Source organism: Bombina bombina, chromosome 4 (genome assembly GCF_027579735.1).
Source record: "Bombina bombina isolate aBomBom1 chromosome 4, aBomBom1.pri, whole genome shotgun sequence".
Taxonomy (NCBI): Eukaryota; Metazoa; Chordata; class Amphibia; order Anura; family Bombinatoridae; genus Bombina; species Bombina bombina.
In genome coordinates, this window is record NC_069502.1 from 908,607,909 (window position 1) to 908,627,821 (window position 19,913).

The following is a 19,913-nucleotide window of genomic DNA, read 5'->3' on the forward strand; positions in this document are numbered from 1 at the left end:
AATGTGTTAAAATTTGTGCCGTTTTTCGAATGTTGCGAAACATTCGCCCGTCCCTAACACAGATCATATTACAGGTCATGAGCTGAGCTGATTTGAAAGCTGTGTACTAAGCGCCACCTTCACTCACTAGGAAGTGGCTTTTACACAGCACAGGCAATTAATTGAATCTGAATCACTTTCATGATTAAATTCACTCAGTTCACTGCAGAGAGTCGAGTCAGTGATTCGAATCAGTGACTCACTAGCCAAACCTAAAACACATTGAGTAGTTCTTTTTGGAACTGGTTGTTTGGCCTGGTTTTTTTTCAGGTGGTTCTGTAGTAGTCTTTGGATTTGGTAGATGGCTACAGTATCCAAACTTTTTTAAAACTGCAGTGTGGCTATTGTAATACTGTCTGAAAAAGTACACATAAAATGAATGCATATTTGAATGTTATATAATAAATTTAATGAAACAGTATTTGTAATATGCTGTGATGATGAGTACAAATTTGCCATCATGAGGTACAAAGGGCTTGTCACTGGGGCAGTACCCTTAAAAGGCCAGATTTGCACCATTTTTTAAGGGTACAATATGGTACCATAGGACTGAGGTCCAATCTAGTCACCAAAGGTACATATTTGCCTTTGAAAGGTACAATCTGCAAGGGTACCAATTTGTACCCATGTTAAAGGGTACAGCGGGTGTACCTTTGAGGGTACTGCCCCAGTGACAAGCTGTTGTACCTTTAAATGTACAATGTTTGCACATTTTTTCTGACAGTGTACAGCACTTTTATCAGAAAGGTAATAGTGATTGTTTTAAATAAATATAGACTTGTATTTGCATTTTTAGAACACAAAAAAACAAACCAAAGACACAAGCAGAGAAGATTGTGACTTACAGCCTTTGTCTTTTTCAGGTTGTTTCTAAAGAAATAGAGAATCAGAGTGAGCAGGTAGAATGGCTAAACCGTACTGGGCCCGAGGTGCTCTCCCAGACACGCAATCCCCATGAGAGAGAACAACTTGTTGCCAGGCTGAAAACAATAAATATTAACTGGTCTCAGGTGTGGTATCCTGTCTTCTCAATATTTAATTCTCCATATAATATTTAATTAAAGGGACAATCTTTCAGGATTCAAGAGTCCTAAGCAAATTAGATTATAGAAGAAAAACAGAAAGTAGTTTAAATTTGCCATCTCTATCTGAATAATGAAAGTTTGACTTTATTGTTCCTTTTAAAAGGGATATTGCAATGCAAAAATGACATTCTCTAATGTGTTAGTGCGTGATTTTTGCTCTTTTTACACTTGAGCTCTTTAACCCCCCACAAATAAATATGTTAAACTCATAAGTAAAGTCCCAATCAGAACAGCAAGGACTGTAGTTCCCAGGCTGAACACAGCTGGTGATTGGTGGGGCCTTGCGACTGCTGCTGCCAATTGGCTCACTGGCTGTTTCCTCTGTGCAGCTTCTGAGCAGCACCTTATCTTTGTGTTTAACTCATTTGCGGGTGTTAATCAGGAAAGTTTAACTTTGACTTTAGTTTCCCTTTAAAGATAATTTATTTGTGGGGGAAAAAACTTGAAAACTGTACACTGTATTGGACATAATAGTCAGGTGATCACTGTGCAGTTACAAATGTTTATTAGGCGTAGCACAACTGACTTTTTCCCAATGCTGTAATGTTTTTCTTGTTTTGTTTTCATGTTCATTTTTACTGCAATATATAATAAGTCAAAGATAAATTGTATGTTTGTAGTTTTAATTCATTTTATTTTTCTATTATTTTTTATTTCAGGTGTCAAAAGAAGTGCCTGAGAAAGTAAAGAATCTGGAGAGTGTTCTCTACTATCCTAGTTATACTGCACAGTCTCCAATATCCTGTAAGCAAAAAGCAAATAATTCTATGTACATTGTATGTATTACTATTTTATCTCTAAGTCAGTGTGTTCTTTTCCATGAATAATACCAGGCATTAGAGTAATAAACATACAAAATAACCACTATTGGTAAACGGCGGTCACACAGTGGCCCCTCCGCAAAGCTCTACCTTAGGCCTAACCTTTATCCACCATACAATTTTTTTCATAACTGAGCAGCTTTTTTCCCTTGGCTGCCAGTAACACACACATCATTGATCTAAGCCCTATTGGCTACCATTAGCACATAAAGAGCAGTGTTTTTACACCCCCATGATTCTCAGTAAAGAAAGAAAAAGGAAAAAATATTGTTTCTTTCATGTAATTGGCAAGAGTCCATGAGCTAGTGACGTATGGGATATACAATCCCACCAGGAGGGGCAAAGTTTCTCAAACTTCAAAATGCCTATAAATACACCCCTCACCACACCCACAATTCAGTTTTACAAACTTTGCCTCCTATGGAGGTGGTGAAGTAAGTTTGTGCTAAGATTTCTACGTTGATATGCGCTTCTCAGCATTTTGAAGCCCGATTCCTCTCAGAGTATAGTGAATGTCAGAGGGATGTGAAGGGAGTATCACCTTTTGAATGCAATGGTTTTCCTCACGGGAGATCTATTTCTTTGGTTCTCTATATTTGCCATGATTCAGGTTTTCAGTATATTTCCTTTTGCAGACTGTCAGTTTCATATCTGGGAAATGTTTTTTTAGGAAAAATGTATTTCTTACCTGGGGTGTAGTCTTTTTCAAATTGACTATCTTTTAAATTTGCGAGCAGAATTAGGCTCGTGAAGGCGCAAAATGCTCAAGTTTATTGCGTCATTCTTGGCGCAAGATTTTTTTGGCGCAAAGTTATGTTTGTTGACGCAATTTCGTCATTTCCGGCGTCTTAGTTGACGCCGAGTCCTTCACAAGGTTGCGTCTTATGTGATGCGAGTGTGTCATTTCCAGACGTTTTGGCGCCAAAAAATATTTTTCTGTTTGTGCCGCGCGCCATACTTGCCGCCAAATATTTTCATTATTTAAGAACCCATTCCTATATTCCTCTTGCCTTTTCTCTATGTCAGAGGGCTATGCTGTTTGCATTTTTGTCCCCATTCCTGAAACTGCCATATAAGGAAATTGATAATTTTGCTTTATATGTTGTTTTTTCTCTTACATTTGCAAGATGTCTCAATCTGATCCTGTCTCAGAAATCACTGTTGGAACTCTGCTGCCGGATAACGGTTCTACCAAAGCTAAGTGCATTTGTTGTATCTCCAGCTGTGATTTGTAATAGTTGTCATGATAAACTTTTACATGCAGAAAATGTATCCATCAGTAGTAGTTCATGCAGAAAATGTATCCATCAGTAGTAGTTCATTACCTGTTGCTGTTCCCTCAACATCTAATGCACAAGATATACCTGTAAATTTAAAAGAATTTATTTCTGATTCTATACAGAAAGCTTTGTCTGCTATTCCACCTTCTAATAAACGTTAAAGGTCTTTTAAAACTTCTCATAAAGTTGATGAAATTTCAAATGACCGACAACATGCTGGATTATCCTTCTCTGATTTGGATCTATCTGGTTCAGAAAATCCTACTTCAGACATTGACACTGACAAATCTTCTTACTTGTTCAAAATGGAGTATATTCGTTCTTTGTTAAAAGACGTGTTGATTACATTGGATATGGAGGAAACTAGTCCTCTTGATATTAAAACTAGTAAACATTTAAATTCTGTTTATAAACCTCCTGTGGTATTCCAGAGGTTTTTTCCCAGTTCCTGATACTATATCTGATATGATTTCTAAGGAATGGAATAGGCCTGGTACTTATTTTATTCCTTCTTCAAGGTTTAAAAAATTGTACCCTTTGCCAGCATTTTCTTTAGAGTTTTCGGAAAAGATCCCTAAAGTTGATGGGGCTATCTCTACTCCTGCTAAACATACTACTATTCCTTCGGAAGATAGTACTTCTTTTAAAGATCCTTTAGATGGAAAACTTGAATCTTATCTATGGAAAGCCTATTTATATGCTGGTCATCTTCTCAGGCCTGCAATTTCTTTGGCTGATGTTGCAGCGGCATCAACTTTTTGGTTGGAAAATTTAGCGCAACAAGAATTGGATTCTGATTTGTCTAGCATTGTTCGCTTACTCCAAAATGCTAATCATTTCTCTTGTTAAGTGTATCCAGTCCACGGATCATCCATTACTTATGGGATATTAACTCCTCCCCAACAGGAAGTGCAAGAGGATTCACCCAGCAGAGCTGCTATATAGCTCCTCCCCTAACTGCCATTACCAGTTATTCTCTTGCACCCAACGAATAGATAGGATGTGTGAGAGGACTGTGGTGATTATACTTAGTTTCATACCTTCAATCAAAAGTTTGTTATTTTATAATAGCACCGGAGTGTGTTATTCCTTCTCTGGTAGAATTTGAAGAAGAATCTACCTGAGTTTTTCTATGATTTTAGCCGGAGTAGTTAAGATCATATTGCTGTTTCTCGGCCATCTGAGGAGAGGTAAACTTCAGATCAGGGGACAGTGGGCAGATTAATCTGCAAAGAGGTATGTAGCAGCTTATTATTTTCTGACAATGGAATTGATGAGAAAATTCTGCCATACCGATATAATGTAAACTCAGCCTTAAATGCAGTAGCAGCAACTGGTATCAGGCTGTCATGTATGTATATTTTACACTTCAGTATTCTGGGGAATGGCACTTCACTGGAATTATACTGTATGCATAAAACTTTAGCCTAATTTGCAGGGACTAGCAACAGGCTTTTTAATAACACTCAATTTATTAATGTTAAACGTTTTTTGCTGGCATGTAAAATCGTTTAATTTTCTGAGGTACTGGGTGAAAAAATGTTTTGGGCACTATTTTTTTCCACTTGGCAGTCGTTTTATTTAATTTATGACAGTTTACTGATCTCTCTCACTGTTATGTGTGAGGGGGAGGGACCTTTTTTGGTGCTTTTGCTACGCATCAAAAAATTCAGTCAGAAGTTTATTGTCTTACCTGCATGATCCGGTTCATCTCTACAGAACTCAGGGGTCTTCAAAACTTGTTTTGAGGGAGGTAATCACTCACAGCAGAGCTGTGAGATTGTAGTTGACTGTGATAAAAAAAAAACGTTTTTTTTTTTTTTTTTTCTGCTATCAGGGTTAGTTATCCTTTGCTAATGGGAGCAATCCTTTGCTAAAATTGTGTTTTTTACAAAGATTTGATGCTATAACTTTTCAGTTTATTAATTTTCAACTGTCATAACTTTTTCTGTGCTTCTTATAGGCACAGTACGTTTTCATATTATAGTAAATTACTTGAAAAGTATTTCCAAGTTGCTAGTTTATTTGCTAGTGTGTTAAACATGTCTGATTCAGAGGAAGATATCTGTGCTATATGTGCTAAAGCCAAAGTGGAGCCCAATAGAAATTTATGTACTAACTGTATTGATGCTACTTTAAATAAAAGTCAATCTGTACAAATTGAACATATTTCACCAAACAACGAGGGGAGAGATATGCCGACTAACTCGCCTCACGTGTCAGTACCTGCATCTCCCGCTCGGGAGGTGCGTGATATTGTAGCGCCGAGTACATCTGGGCGGCCATTACAAATCACATTACAGGATATGGCTACTGTTATGACTGAAGTTTTGGCTAAATTACCAGAACTAAGAGGTAAGCGTGATCACTCTGGGGTGAGAACAGAGTGCGCTGATAATATTAGGGCCATGTCAGACACTGCGTCACAATTTGCAGAACATGAGGACGGAGAGCTTCATTCTGCGGGTGACGGTTCTGATCCAAACAAACTGGATTCAGATATTTCAAATTTTAAATTTAAGCTGGAAAACCTCCGTGTATTACTAGGGGAGGTGTTAGCACTCTGAATGATTGTAACACAGTTGCAATACCAGAGAAAATGTGTAGGTTGGATAAATATTTTGCGGTACCGGCGAGTACTGACGTTTTTCCTATACCTAAGAGACTTACTGAAATTGTTACTAAGGAGTGGGATAGACCCGGTGTGCCGTTCTCACCCCCTCCGATATTTAGAAAGATGTTTCCAATAGACGCCACCACACGGGACTTATGGCAAACGTTCCCTAAGGTGGAGGGAGCAGTTTCTACTTTAGCTAAGCGTACCACTATCCCGGTGGAGGATAGCTGTGCCTTTTCAGATCCAATGGATAAAAAGTTAGAGGGTTACCTTAAGAAAATGTTTGTTCAACAAGGTTTTATATTGCAACCTCTTGCATGCATTGCGCCGATCACGGCTGCAGCAGCATTTTGGTTTGAGTCTCTGGAAGAGACACTTGAATCAGCTCCATTAGATGAGATTACACACAAGCTTAAAGCCCTTAAGTTAGCTAACTCATTTATTTCAGATGCCGTAGTACATTTAACTAAACTTATGGCTAAGAATTCCGGATTCGCCATTCAGGCACGCAGAGCACTGTGGCTAAAATCCTGGGCAGCTGACGTTACTTCTAAATCTAAATTGCTTAATATACCTTTCAAAGGGCAGACCTTATTCGGGCCCGGGTTGAAAGAAATTATCGCTGACATTACAGGAGGTAAAGGCCATGCCCTGCCTCAAGACAGAGCCAAACCTAAGGCTAGACAGTCTAATTTTCGTTCCTTTCGTAATTTCAAAGCAGGAGCAGCATCAACTTCCTCTGCACCAAAACAGGAAGGAGCTGTTGCTCGCTACAGACAAGGCTGGAGACCTAACCAGTCCTGGAACAAGGGCAAGCAGGCCAGGAAACCTGCTGCTGCCCCTAAGACAGCATGAATCGAGGGCCCCCGATCCGGGAACGGATCTAGTGGGGGGCAGACTTTCTCTCTTCGCCCAGGCTTGGGCAAGAGATGTCCAGGATCCCTGGGCGTTAGAGATCATATCTCAGGGATACCTTCTAGACTTCAAATTCTTTCCCCCAAGAGGGAGATTTCATCTGTCAAGGTTGTCAACAAACCAAATAAAGAAAGAGGCGTTTCTACGCTGCGTACAAGATCTTTTATTAATGGGAGTGATCCATCCGGTTCCGCGGTCGGAACAAGGACAAGGGTTTTACTCAAATCTGTTTGTGGTTCCCAAAAAAGAGGGAACTTTCAGGCCAATCTTGGATTTAAAGATCCTAAACAAATTCCTAAGAGTTCCATCGTTCAAAATGGAAACTATTCGGACAATTTTACCCATGATCCAAAAGGGTCAGTACATGACCACAGTGGATTTAAAGGATGCTTACCTTCACATACCGATTCACAAAGATCATTACCGGTATCTAAGGTTTGCCTTTCTAGACAGGCATTACCAGTTTGTAGCTCTTCCATTCGGATTGGCTACGGCTCCGAGAATCTTCACAAAGGTTCTGTGTGCTCTTCTGGCGGTACTAAGACCGCGAGGAATTGCGGTAGCTCCGTACCTAGACGACATTCTGATACAAGCTTCAAGCTTTCAAACTGCCAAGTCTCATACAGAGTTAGTACTGGCATTTCTAAGGTCGCATGGATGGAAGGTGAACGAAAAGAAGAGTTCTCTCTTTCCACTCACAAGAGTTCCCTTCTTGGGGACTCTTATAGATTCTGTAGAAATGAAGATTTACCTGACAGATTTACCTGATTTGTCTAGCATTGTTCGCTTACTCCAAAATGCTAATCATTTTATCTGTGATGCTATTTTTGATATCATCAAAATTGATGTTAAATCTATGTCTTTAGCTATTTTAGCTAGAAGAGCTTTGTGGCTTAAATCTTGGAATGCTGACATGACTTCTAAGTTCAGATTGCTATATCTTCCTTTTCAAGGTAATAAGTTATTTGGTTCTCAGTTGGCTTCAATAATTTCAACTGTCACTTGGGGGAAGGGAGTTTTTTTTGCCTCAGGGTACATCTAAAGCTTCTAACCGTTTTCCTTCCTTTCGACAAAATAAGGAACAGAAATCTAATCCTTCCCCCAAGGAATCTGTTTCCAATTGGAAGCCTTCCTCAAATTGGAATAAGTCTGAGCCATTTAAGAGATCAAAGCCAGCCCCCAAGTCCGCATGAAGGTGCGACCCTCATTCCAGCTCAGCAAAGATGTTTGGATCAATTCGGTCCAAAGTTAATGGATTCAGAGTATTGTCTCTCAGGGGTACAGAATAGGATTCAGAGTAAGACCGACCGCCTGTGAGAAGATTTTTTTTATCTCACGCATTCCAGCAAACCCAGTAAAGGCTCAGGCTTTCCTGAAGGGTGTTTCAGACCTGGAGTTATCAGGGCTAATAATACCAGTTCCGTTTCAGGAACAGGGTCTGGGGTTTTTATTCAAATCTATTCATTGTCCCAAAGAAAGAAAATTAATTCAGACCAGTTTTGGATCTAAAGATTTTGATTCGATATGTAAGAGTACCAACTTTCAAAATGGTGACTATAAGGACTATTCTGCCTTTTGTTCAGCAAGGGCATTATATGTCCACAATAGACTTACCGGATGCATATCTTCATATTCCGATTCATCCAGATCACTATCAGTTCCTGAGATTCTCTTTTCTAGACAAGCATTACCAATTTGTTGCTCTTCCTTTTGTCCTAGCGACAGCTCCAAGAATCTTTTCAAAGGTTCTTGTGCCCTACTCTCTGTAATCAGAGCGGGGTATTGCGGTGTTTCCTTATTTGGACGATATCTTGTTACTTGCTCTTTACGTTCTCACACGAATCAACTAGTGTTGTTTCTTCAAAGACATGGTTGGAGGATCAATTTACCAAAAGTTTTTTGATTCCTCAGACAAGGGTAACCTTTTTAGGTTTCCAGATAGATTCAGTGTCCATGACTCTGTCCCTAACAGACAAGAGACGATTAAAATTGGTTTCAGCGTGTCGGAACCTTCAGTCTCAATCATTCCCTTCAGTGGCTATGTGCATGGAAGTTTTAGGTCTCATGACTGCAGCATCGGACGCGATCCCCTTTGCTCGTTTTCATATGAGACTTCTCCAGCTTTGTATGCTGAACCAATGGTGCAGGGATTATACAAGGATATCACAATTAATATCCTTAAATCCAAATGTTCGACTCTCTCTGACTTGGTGGTTAGATCACCATCGTATGATTCTAAGGGGCCTCTTTCGTTCATCCAACCTGTACTGTAATCACAACAGATGCAAGTCTTTCAGGTTGGGGGCTGTTTGGGGATCTCTGACAGCACAAGGGGTTTGGAAATCTCAAGAGGCGAGATTACCAATACATATTTTGGAACTCTGTCTGATTCTCAGGGCTCTTCAGTTTTGTCCTCTGTTGAAGAGAGAACCATTCATTTGTTTTCAAACAGACAATATCACAACTGTGGCATATGTCAATCATCAGGGTGGGACTCACAGTCCTCAAGCTATGAAAGAAGTATCTTGGATACTTGTTTGGGCGGAATCCAGCTCCTATCTAATTTCTGCGGTTCATATCCCAGGTATAGACAATTGGGAAGCGGATTACCTCAGTCGTCAGACTTTACATCCAGGGGAGTAGTCTCTCCACTCAGAGGTGTTTTCTCAAGTTGTTCAGATGTTGGGTCTTCCAGAAATAGATCTGATGGCATCTTATCTAAACAAGAAACTTCCCAGGTACCTGTCCAGGTCCAGGGATCCTCAGGCGGAAGCAGTGGATGCGTTGACACTTCCTTGGTGTTATCATCCTGCTTATATTTTCCCGCCTCTAGTTCTGCTGCCAAGAGTGATCTCCAAAATCATCATGGAGCAATTGTTTGTGCTGCTGGTGGCTCCAGCATGGCCTCACAGGTTTTGGTATGCAGATCTTGTCCGGATGTCCAGTTGCCAACCTTGGCCACTTCCATTAAGGCCAGACCTTTTATCTCAAGGTCCGTTTTTCCATCAGGATCTCAAATCATTAAATTTGAAGGTATGGAAATTGAACGCTTAGTGCTTAGTCATAGAGGTTTTTCTGACTCCGTGATTAATACTATGTTACAAGCTCGTAAATCTGTTTCTAGAAAGATTTTTTATTGAGTTTGGAAGACTTACATTTCATGGTGTTCTTCTCATAAATTTTCTTGGCATTCTTTTAGAATTCCTAGAATTTTACAGTTTCTTAAGGATGGTTTAGATAAAGGTTTGTCTGCAAGTTCATTGAAAGGACAAATCTTGGCTCTTTCTGTTTTATTTCACAGAAAAATTGCTAAGCTTCCTGAAATTCATTGTTTTGTACAGGCTTTGGTTCGTATCAGGCCTGTCATTAATTCAATCTCTCCTCCTCTGAGTCTTAATTTGGTTTTGAAGGCTTTACAGGCTCCTCCATTTGAGCCTATGCATTCTTTGGACATTAAACTACTTTCTTGGAAAGGGTTGTTTCTTTTGGCCATCTCTTTTGCTAGAAGAGTTTCTGAATTATCTGCTCTTTCTTGTGAGTCTGCTTTTCTGATTTTTAATCAGGATAAGGCAGTTTTGCGGACTTCATTTAAATTCTTACCTAAGGTTGTGAATTCTAACAACATTAATAGAGAAATTGTTGTCCCTTCTTTGTGTCCTAATCCTAAGAATTATTTGGAGAGATCTTTACATTCTTTGGATGTGGTGAGAGCTCTGAAATATTATGTTGAAGCTACTAAAGTTTTCAGGAAGACTTCCAGTCTATTTGTTAGCTTTTCTGGTTCCAGGAAAGGTCCGAAGGCCTCTGCCATTTCCTTGGCTTTGTGGTTAAAGCTTTTGATTCATCAAGCTTATTTGGAGTTGGGTCAAACCCTGCCTCAGAGAATTGCAGCTCATTCTACTAGATCAGTCTCCACTTCATGGGCTTTTAAGAATGAAGCTTCAGTTGATCAGATTTGCAAATCAGCAACTTGGTCTTCTTTGCATACATTTACTAAATTCTATCATTTTGATGTATTTGCTTCTTTGGAAGCAGTTTTTGGTAGAAAAGTTCTTCAGGCAACTGTTTCAGTTTGATTCTTCTGCTTCTAATTTAAGTTTTTTCTTTTCAATTATGAGACTAAACTTATGATTTGGGTTGTGGATTTATTTTTTTCAGCGGAAAATGGCTCCCCCCCCCCCCTCCCTCTCTAGTGACTCTTGCGTGGAGTTCCACTTCTTGGGTATTGCTGTGCCATACGTCACTAGCTCATGGACTCTTGCCAATTACATGAAAGAAAACATAATTTATGTAAGAACTTACCTGATAAATTCATTTCTTTCATATTGGCAAGAGTCCATGAGGCTCACCCTTTTTATGGTGGTTATGATTTTTTGTATAAAGCACATTTATTCCAAATTCCTTTGTTGATGCTTTTTACTCCTTTATTATCACCCCACTACTTGGCTATTCGTTAAACTGAATTGTGGGTGTGGTGAGTGGTGTATTTGTAGGCATTTTGAGGTTTGGGAAACTTTGTCCCTCCTGGTGGGATTGTATATCCCATACGTCACTAGCTCATGGACTCTTGCCAATATGAAAAAAAATAATTTATTAGGTAAGTTCTTACATAAATTATGTTTTTTACATATAAACATTACATACACCAAGCAGTGTTTTAATACTCAATGAGATTGACATTGACATTGCATATGCATAGAGACTTATGAGGCATTAAAAATTTAGCTGCCCCTGAGAGGACTTTAAACATTTAATCTAATATACTTACAAAAAAGCTACAGTTGAGCGTAAATGAATCCCATTAAAAGGTGACCCATTTAACACAAGCAATCATATGCATGAATTCTGTTCTAGCCAGAAATGTATACAAACCATTTTTAAATTCATTTAAGCCAGGTGTTGACATTAACTACCTCCTTTGGTAATGAGTTCCACAATTTTATTGCTCTTACAGTCACAATCATTAACCAATCTCAGACTCCTATGTATACACTGTGAACTCTTGCACACGCTCAGTAGGAGACTGTGCATAATTTGATAATGGACGTAAATTCTTTTTAAAATGTTTAAAATCTCAATGTTTCTCAACTCCAGTCCTCAAGTACCTCTACAGGCCAGATTTTCATGAAATCTTAATTAGAGCGCATGTGAAATACTTAGCTGATCAGTAACCTGTTTTCATCATTCAGCTGATTAGTTCACATGTACTCTAGTTAAGATATCATGAAAATCTGGCCTGTTAGAGATACTTGAGGTCTAGAGTTGATAAAACTGCTATATGAATAAGTATTTGTAACTTAAGTATCCCTATTAAAGGGACAGTCTACACCAGAATTGTTATTGTTTTAAAAGATAGATAATCCCTTGTTTACCCATTCCCTAGTTTTGCATAACCAACACAGTTATATTTATATATTTTTTACCTCTGTGATTATCTTGTATCTAAGCCTCTGCAGACTGCCCCTTTATTTGTTCTTTTGACAGACTTGCAGTTTAGCCAATCAGTAATGGCTCCCAGGTAACTTCACGTGCACGAGCACAGTGTTATCTATATGAAAAACATGAACTAACACCCTCTAGTGCTGAAAAACCTGTTAAAATGCATTCTTAAGAGGCGGCCTTCAAGGTCTAAGAAATTAGCATATGAACCTCCTAAGTTAAGTTTTCAACTAAGAATACCAAGAGAACAAAGAAAAATTGGTGATGAAAGTAAATTGGAAAATTGTTTAAAATTACATGCCCTATCTGAATCATAAAAGTGTTTTTTGGACTAGACTATCCCTTTAAAGGGAGAGTAAAGTCAAAATTAAACTTTAATGTTTTAGGTAGAATTTACAAGTTTGAACAACTTTCTAAATTATATTATCAAATTTGCTTTGTTATTTTGATATTCTTTGTTGAAAAGTAAATCTAGGGAGGCTGATAGGAGCTCAGGAGCATGCATGTGTCTTTAGCAGTCCAAGGCAGCAGTGGTTGCAACTATGTATAACATTACTATAAACAATGTTGTAAATACTTCTGCAGATGGCTAAAGACACTTGCACGTTCCTGAGCTCACCAAGGATTATTCTTTAAGAAAGGATAACAAGAGAACTAAGCAAAAGTGATAATAGAAGTAATTTGGGAAGTTGTTTAAAAATTCATGATCTATCCAATCAATGTAAGTTTAATTTTGACTTTACTATCCCTTTAATGAGTGAAAATGAGAAAACAAATGGTACATACTTTCTGGAATCTAATGTTCCTTGTTTGAACAATATAATCCTTGTTTATATATAATTTATTTATTGTTTTTAGCGTATCCTGCAGTCCAAAAAGTGGTGCTGGTTTCTTCTTCTTCTGAAATCGCTACTCTGCCAAAGCTTGGCATTGAGTTTCCTGCTTCCTCTGACCTGGATAAAACTGTGACTGAGTTAGGGGACTGGCTGTTCCTCATTGACCAGATGCTCAAGTCAAATATTGTCACTGTAGGGGATGCTGATGAGATCAAGAATACAATAAAACGCATGAAGGTAATAGCACGTGTGGTATGAGAAGTTATAGCAATATTTGCACCCCAGGTAGGGACATTAGCCATTCCTTTATCTATAGCAAACGTGGTATACTCTAAGAGAAGCACTAGATCTATAGAAAGATATAGAGATAGGTAGAGAAAGAGATATATAGATATAGGTATATAGACAGATAATTATATATTTATATATTACACATGTGCAATCCGTTATTTGAAAATTAGCCTAATGCTGAAAAATGTTTGTGGTCTGTGGAATTTGGCTCTTTTAGGTAGGAGGCTCATTTATTAGAAAAAAAAGGAACACCCAAATAACTGTATATTCACTCAGACTAAAGGGTGATGTCACTAGTGCTTGCATTGATGATGTCAATGATGTCATCAACTAAATCATATGTGATGTCACAAGAGATTTAATTGATCAGGTCATACAAAGCTCCCATTTGATTGAATATTTTGCAAATAAACTATAGACTATGAAATTTAAGTGAACTGTTAAACATAAAACTAAAACTTGTCTGAGACTAATAAACTTGACAGGTGAATGGTTAAAAGGACATTTCAGTTCTCAATTTGCTTGTTTTTAGTTGTAGCATGCAACTAAATGAATGGAAACTGCTGCTGGGCTACTAGCGCTGCTAACTGGATCAGTGGCAGTTTTTATCTTGGAAACTGCAATTCTCTGCAGGTCCTAAGCAGTACTTTAACTATGTTCTTAACCCATTTGGTGGGGCGGGGGGTTTAAACACAGAGTTGCAGCGTCACTAGTGATAAAATTACTTGCTCTAAAATGTAATTTTATCATTAAAATGGCAATTTTAAGTCCTGCTCTTAGCCACGATAACTGCAGCTGCCAAGCTGAACCCTGCCTGTGATTACAGAGTGCCGCTGCCAATTGTCTTAACAGCTGTTTCCTGCTCAGTACCCACATTTTTTGTTTGACTCGAGAGTGGGACTTAAAGGGACGGTAAAGTCATAATTAGACATTCATGATTCATCATTTAGTTATCCTTTGCTGAAAGGCTTATCTAGGTAAGCTCAGGAGCAGCAAAGAACCTAGGTTCTAGCTGCTGATTGGTGGCTGCATATTTATACCAATTGTCATTGGCTCACCGATGTGTTCAGTTAGAAACCAGTAGTGCATTTCTGCTCCTTCAACAAATGATACTAAGAGAATGAAACAAATTTGATAATAGAAGTAAACTGGAAAGTTGTTTAAAATTGTATGTTCTACCTAAATCATGAAAGAAAAATTTAGAGTTTCATGTCCTTTTTAACACAATTTTGTTTTCAAATTAAGGACATTAAACCTTTGCAATGTAAATTATAACAGAAAATAGTATTTAATACTATAATATTATTCACCTTCCTTAGCACAGTGATGGCGCTTTGGAAATATATTTTAATAAAGTCAGTCAGTCTTCAAGCTAACTTGGCTTAATATCACCAGACAAAATATCTTCTAATCTTTAGAAAGTTTCTAATTTGAAAATGAAGTCATTATTTTTTTCTTTTGTCAATGCCACTTTTTATTCTATTTATAATGAATTGGCTTAATCAGGTTACGCTATGTGGGTGTTTTGCGCCATCTGTTTTCTCTTTAATGAAAGTTATTGTGTGAAGATGTAGGACAGGGCTGTTTATGAATCTTAATGTTCGACAGATAACAAAAGAAGACATGGAACAGCGTCACCCACAGCTTGAATCTGTCTTTACATTGGCTCAGAATGCAAAAAACAAAACTTCCAGTTTGGATATCAGGTCGGCTATCACAGACAAATGTAAGTGCCCTAGATTTTGTGTTTTACTATTTTGTAGTAGGGTTTTGTGTGTAGCTGTGTATGTGTAATAATCTAAAAAAAGAATATACTGCATACGTCCCAATATTTGTGGCTAAGTATAAGGAACTCATGTGCTTGAGTATGTCCATCGTAGTGTGTGGGTGGACATATGTCTGGAGGGGGCAGGGGTGGATTGTGGGTAGGATAATGGGCTTGTCTAGCGTTTGATGTGGCTTTCTAGGTCAGGGGTCAGCAACCTTGATGTTTCGGGGACTACATTTCCCATGATACTCAGCCAGCCTAAGTGTGTCTAAGCATCATGGGAAATGTAGTTCCAAAACATCTGGGGTGCCAAGGTTGCTGACCCCTGGTCTAGGTGGTTTTATGGGCGTGTCTGGTGGTCTATGGGAAATTCTACAAATACGTATGACTGTCTTAAAGTCACAGCGATAGAGAGCTTAGAATTTGTGACTAGCTCTCTCAAATAGGGATAATACCATATAATATGATACTGTAATACACTTAGTGTATTCTGTAATACAGAACTAGTGAGAACAAGTTTCAAATGCAAGTAAAATGTTTTATTCAAAGCATTAATAAACTCAGTGCATGGGGGCTAAACTACTCACCAACTGACGCGTTTCGCATGTGACCAAATGCTTTTCCTCATAGAGCCGGTGTTGAAATTCTAGAAACCATGACCACATGGTTCCCAGTTTGTTTGTTTTTTCAAACCCTGTAGTATAAAAAATAAAAATAACTTTATAGTATCCAAATTGTAATTCACTATAAATTAGATAATAGAAAGTCATTTTATTGACACTTTATCTCATAAATACCCATTTCAGTTTTACCTACAAGCAGTTTTAGCAAATATAAAAAATAAAAAAGCTGCAAGAAGTTAGCTCATGTTGTATGATCTGGCTCTCCGGGTGCATAGGGTTAAATATTGCAGTTCCGATTAGTCCTACTCTGGGAAATATGTGATAGTGTGTATGGTCTTCAATACAAACTTGTCTGAATTGGAATTCTAGATAATTAATATGAATTAGTATTTTATTAATAAACAGTATTACAATATGCTAAGTATTTATCGTCCCACTGCTCCATCATGGGGTCATATAATGTTGCAATATGCCCATATAAGTGCAGTATTGACCACTGTTGCTAGGGAGCCGTCATTCTACAAGGGCAGTAGATGTATGGTATGTTTGGTAGATGTGTTGTGTGCCTTATGAATACAGTTTTGTTTATTTTCACATATTCACACTAGTCTTACTTTATTCCCACAGCAGAGAAATTGAAAAACCAATGGGACAGTACGCAGCATGGCGTGGAGGTTCGTCAGCAGTTGCTACAAGAGATGCTGACTGATAGCATTAAATGGGATGATCAAAGGAAGGAGATACAAAATATCTTAGATCAGAGCGATTTCCGTCTTTACACCATGACACAGGCATCCAGAGAACCACTTGTGAAACAGCTGACAGAGAATAAGGTAGCATATTAATTAAACTGCGTTCATATTTTAAACTCTGAGATTGGCACACATTCCAGACTCTGAGCAATACAAGCTTCTGATTGGTGCAAATGCATCATGCTTATGCTTGCCTGTCAATCAAGCACATGGATGTGCCGAAGGGAAGCTGTTTAATGCCAAGCTCTGTTCTGTGGGCTTGTTAAATGGACATAAAACCCAATTTTTTCTTTCTTGATTTAGATAGAACATTACATTTTAAACAACTTTTCATTTTACATATATTATCAATTTTTTTGTTTTCACGCTACCTATCTAGATATCTGCAACAAAGAATAAAAAGATAACAAAGCAAATATGATAGTATAAGTAAATTGGAAACTTTTAAAATTGTATTCTCTATCTGATTTGTGAACGAACATTTTTTAATTTCATGTCCCTTTAACTGTGTTGATCTCAGTAGTGTTTATATATTATATTATGGAATATATATAATGATTATTATAAAATGTTGTACATATTGCAACATGGGTTTTGCAAACCAAGTCCAGGAAGAGTTTGGGCTGGAACATCTCTATAACTTCCAGGCTTGTAGAAATATATTTGACTTTGGTAGGTTTCCTCTCTTTTCCCCATTGCTATATACCATATAGCTATTGTATTTTTTGTTTCCAGTGATCAGAATCCCAAAATGCTTTTACTGTTAAAGGAATAATCTAGTAAAAATGAAACGTTCATGATTCAGATAGAGCATGCAATTTTAACCAACTTTCTAATTTACTCCTGTTATCAAATTTTCTTTGTTCTTTAGGTATCTTTATTTTAAAAAGCAAAAATGCAAGCATAGGAGCCGGCCCATTTGTGGTTCAGTATTTGGGTAGCGCTTTCTGATTGGTGTCTAAATGTAGCCACCAATCAGCAAGCACTACCCAGGAGCTGAACCAAAAATGGTCCGGCTTCTAAGTTTACATTTAAATAAAGATACCAAGTGCACAAAGAAAAATTGATAATAGGAGTAAATTATAAAGTTGCATGAAATTGCATGTTCTATCTGAATCATGAAAGTTTCATTTTGACTTAACTATTGCTTTAATTTAATACCCTTAAGGAAAGACATTGTTACCCAGAAAACAACACAAAAGCTCTATCTGCATTGTTTTAAAGGGACACTCAAGTCAAAATAAGCTTTTATGATTCAGAAAGAGCATGCAGTTTTAAAGGGACAGTCTAGCCCAAAGCAAACTCATTATTCAGATAGGGCATGTAATTTCAAACAACTTTCCAATTTACTTCTATCGACAATTTTTCTTTGTTCTCTTGGTATTCTTAGTTGAAAGCTAAACCTAGGAGGTTCATATGCTAATTTCTAAGCCCTTGAAGGCCGCCTCTTCTCTCAGGGCATTTTGACAGTTTTTCACAACTAGAGGGTGTTAGTTCATGTTTTTCATATAGATAACACTGTGCCCACGCATGTGGAGATCCTAGGGAAAAAAATGCAAGTCACAGAGGTAAAAAGTATATTATGATTTCTCAATCTGAACGTCAAATTTTACTGAATTTAAAAGCATTATCTACATTGTTAATGGGACATTAAACACTTAATACATTTTATAAACACAGTATTGAGGTTATTCTCCGTCTCCCTCTAGTCATGGGTGCCGCCATGTTGAAATCTAACTTTCACTGCATTCCAGTGCTGACCTGTTTGCACATATGCAACAACAAAGCTTCAGATACCCGCAGTATAACCTAGGTTCAGTAATGGCAGCATGGATGATTAGAGGGAGATACATGAATTCAGTGTCCCTTTAATTTCTCCTGCACAATTGATGACAAACAAAATGGCGATTTTTGTTTTGTTTAGCAATAACATCACAAGTTGAAGGGCCTGTATGCTTATTGGTCCATTTTAATATTGTGCAGTGATGCTAATAGGGGATGCAATTAACCTATTGCGCCACAAAAACCATAGAGCTATGTGTATATGTGGCATGAGATTTGAAAAGGGACTTTAATTATCAGTATAGTGGGCCTGTGTGATATATTAGAAAATATTACACTGCCCCCACCTGGCCACCTCTGTAGAGAACATTGGATACAAAGAGAATGAAAAAAAATTGATGATGGAAGTAAATTGGAATGTAGTTTAGAATCTATGCCCTATCTGAATGAGGAATTAAATTTGTGGTTTCATGTAACTTTAAATATAGGACTATATTTCACGAAACAATAATAAAAGAAAGTACTATTGGTAAACAATTAAAATATATGACTGGGATCGCATTAACATTGAAAAGCTCTCATTTGCAACAGTTGTGACTAACCCCTTAGATCAGTAATGGCTAACCTTGGCATCCTAAATGTTTTGGAACTACATTTCCCATGCTCAACTAGGCTACAGAGTGCCCAAGCATCATGGGAAATATAGTTCCAAAAGTAAATTGGCAAATTAAAGGGACACTGAACTAATTTTTTGTCTTTTGTGATTCAGATAGAGCATGCAATTTTAAGCAACTTTCTAATTTACTCCTATTATCAAATTGTCTTCATTCTCTTGATATCTTTATTTGAAAAGCAAGACTGTAAGTTTAGTCCATTTTTGGTGAACAACCTGGGTTGTTCTTGCTGATTGGTGGATAAATTCACCCACCAATAAACAAGTGCTGTCCAGTGATCTCAACCAAAAATTGTCTGGCCCCTTAGCTTAGATGCCTTCTTTTTCAAATAAAGATAGCAAGAGAACAAAGAAAATTGATAATAGAAGTAAATTAGAAAGTTGCTTAAAATTGCATACTCTATCTGAAGCACAAAATAAAAATGTTTGGGTTCAGTGTCCCTTTAAGACAATTTTAAAAACAATGGCAAATAAATCATGATGCAATAGCATTTTTACTGCTGTTTGAAACTTAGTGAAAATTCCAAAGCTCAGAAAGTTTTTCAGTGATGGTAAGAAATAGAAAAGTAAATTATTATTATTGTAATAATTATAAAGTTTTTAAATGTACCATATATCTGTATAGTAACAAATACTGGTCTTAGATAAATGCACTTCCCATTTGTAACCTTTAGAGGGCAGCAACACCACACTGTACTTTGCATGCATTTCATATACATTTTTTGTATACTTGCACAATGTTTTTATTTTTAAGCAACATCACTAACCTTTTCTTTTGTATATCTGTTATAAGCAATTATTGTTTTCTACAAAAGAGCTGCAAAATATATCTACCCATGTACTTAAATAAAGCCTTTTTTATGTATAACAACACTCGTCGATTGTAGAATTTTAAAGGGACATTAATTAAGCAAAAAAAAAAATATAGACAGCACTTTGTAAACATGCTTGAAAATAGGTTATGTAAATGTCTGACTGTAAAATATTCAGTC

The 19,913-nt window shown here is 37.4% G+C and overlaps 1 protein-coding gene across 5 annotated transcripts in view; it reads left to right on the top strand.

The window, feature by feature from the left end:
* Positions 1-19,913, top strand: part of UTRN (utrophin) — a 1,395,536-nt gene that overhangs the window by 540,431 nt on the left and 835,192 nt on the right. For all 5 annotated transcript variants that reach the window (XM_053711837.1, XM_053711835.1, XM_053711836.1 and 2 more), the window contains 5 exons: positions 903-1,049; positions 1,784-1,868; positions 13,055-13,269; positions 14,932-15,049; positions 16,342-16,547. In XM_053711837.1, the coding sequence (XP_053567812.1) occupies positions 903-1,049; positions 1,784-1,868; positions 13,055-13,269; positions 14,932-15,049; positions 16,342-16,547 (771 nt within the window). The remainder of the gene's footprint in view (positions 1-902; positions 1,050-1,783; positions 1,869-13,054; positions 13,270-14,931; positions 15,050-16,341; positions 16,548-19,913) is intronic.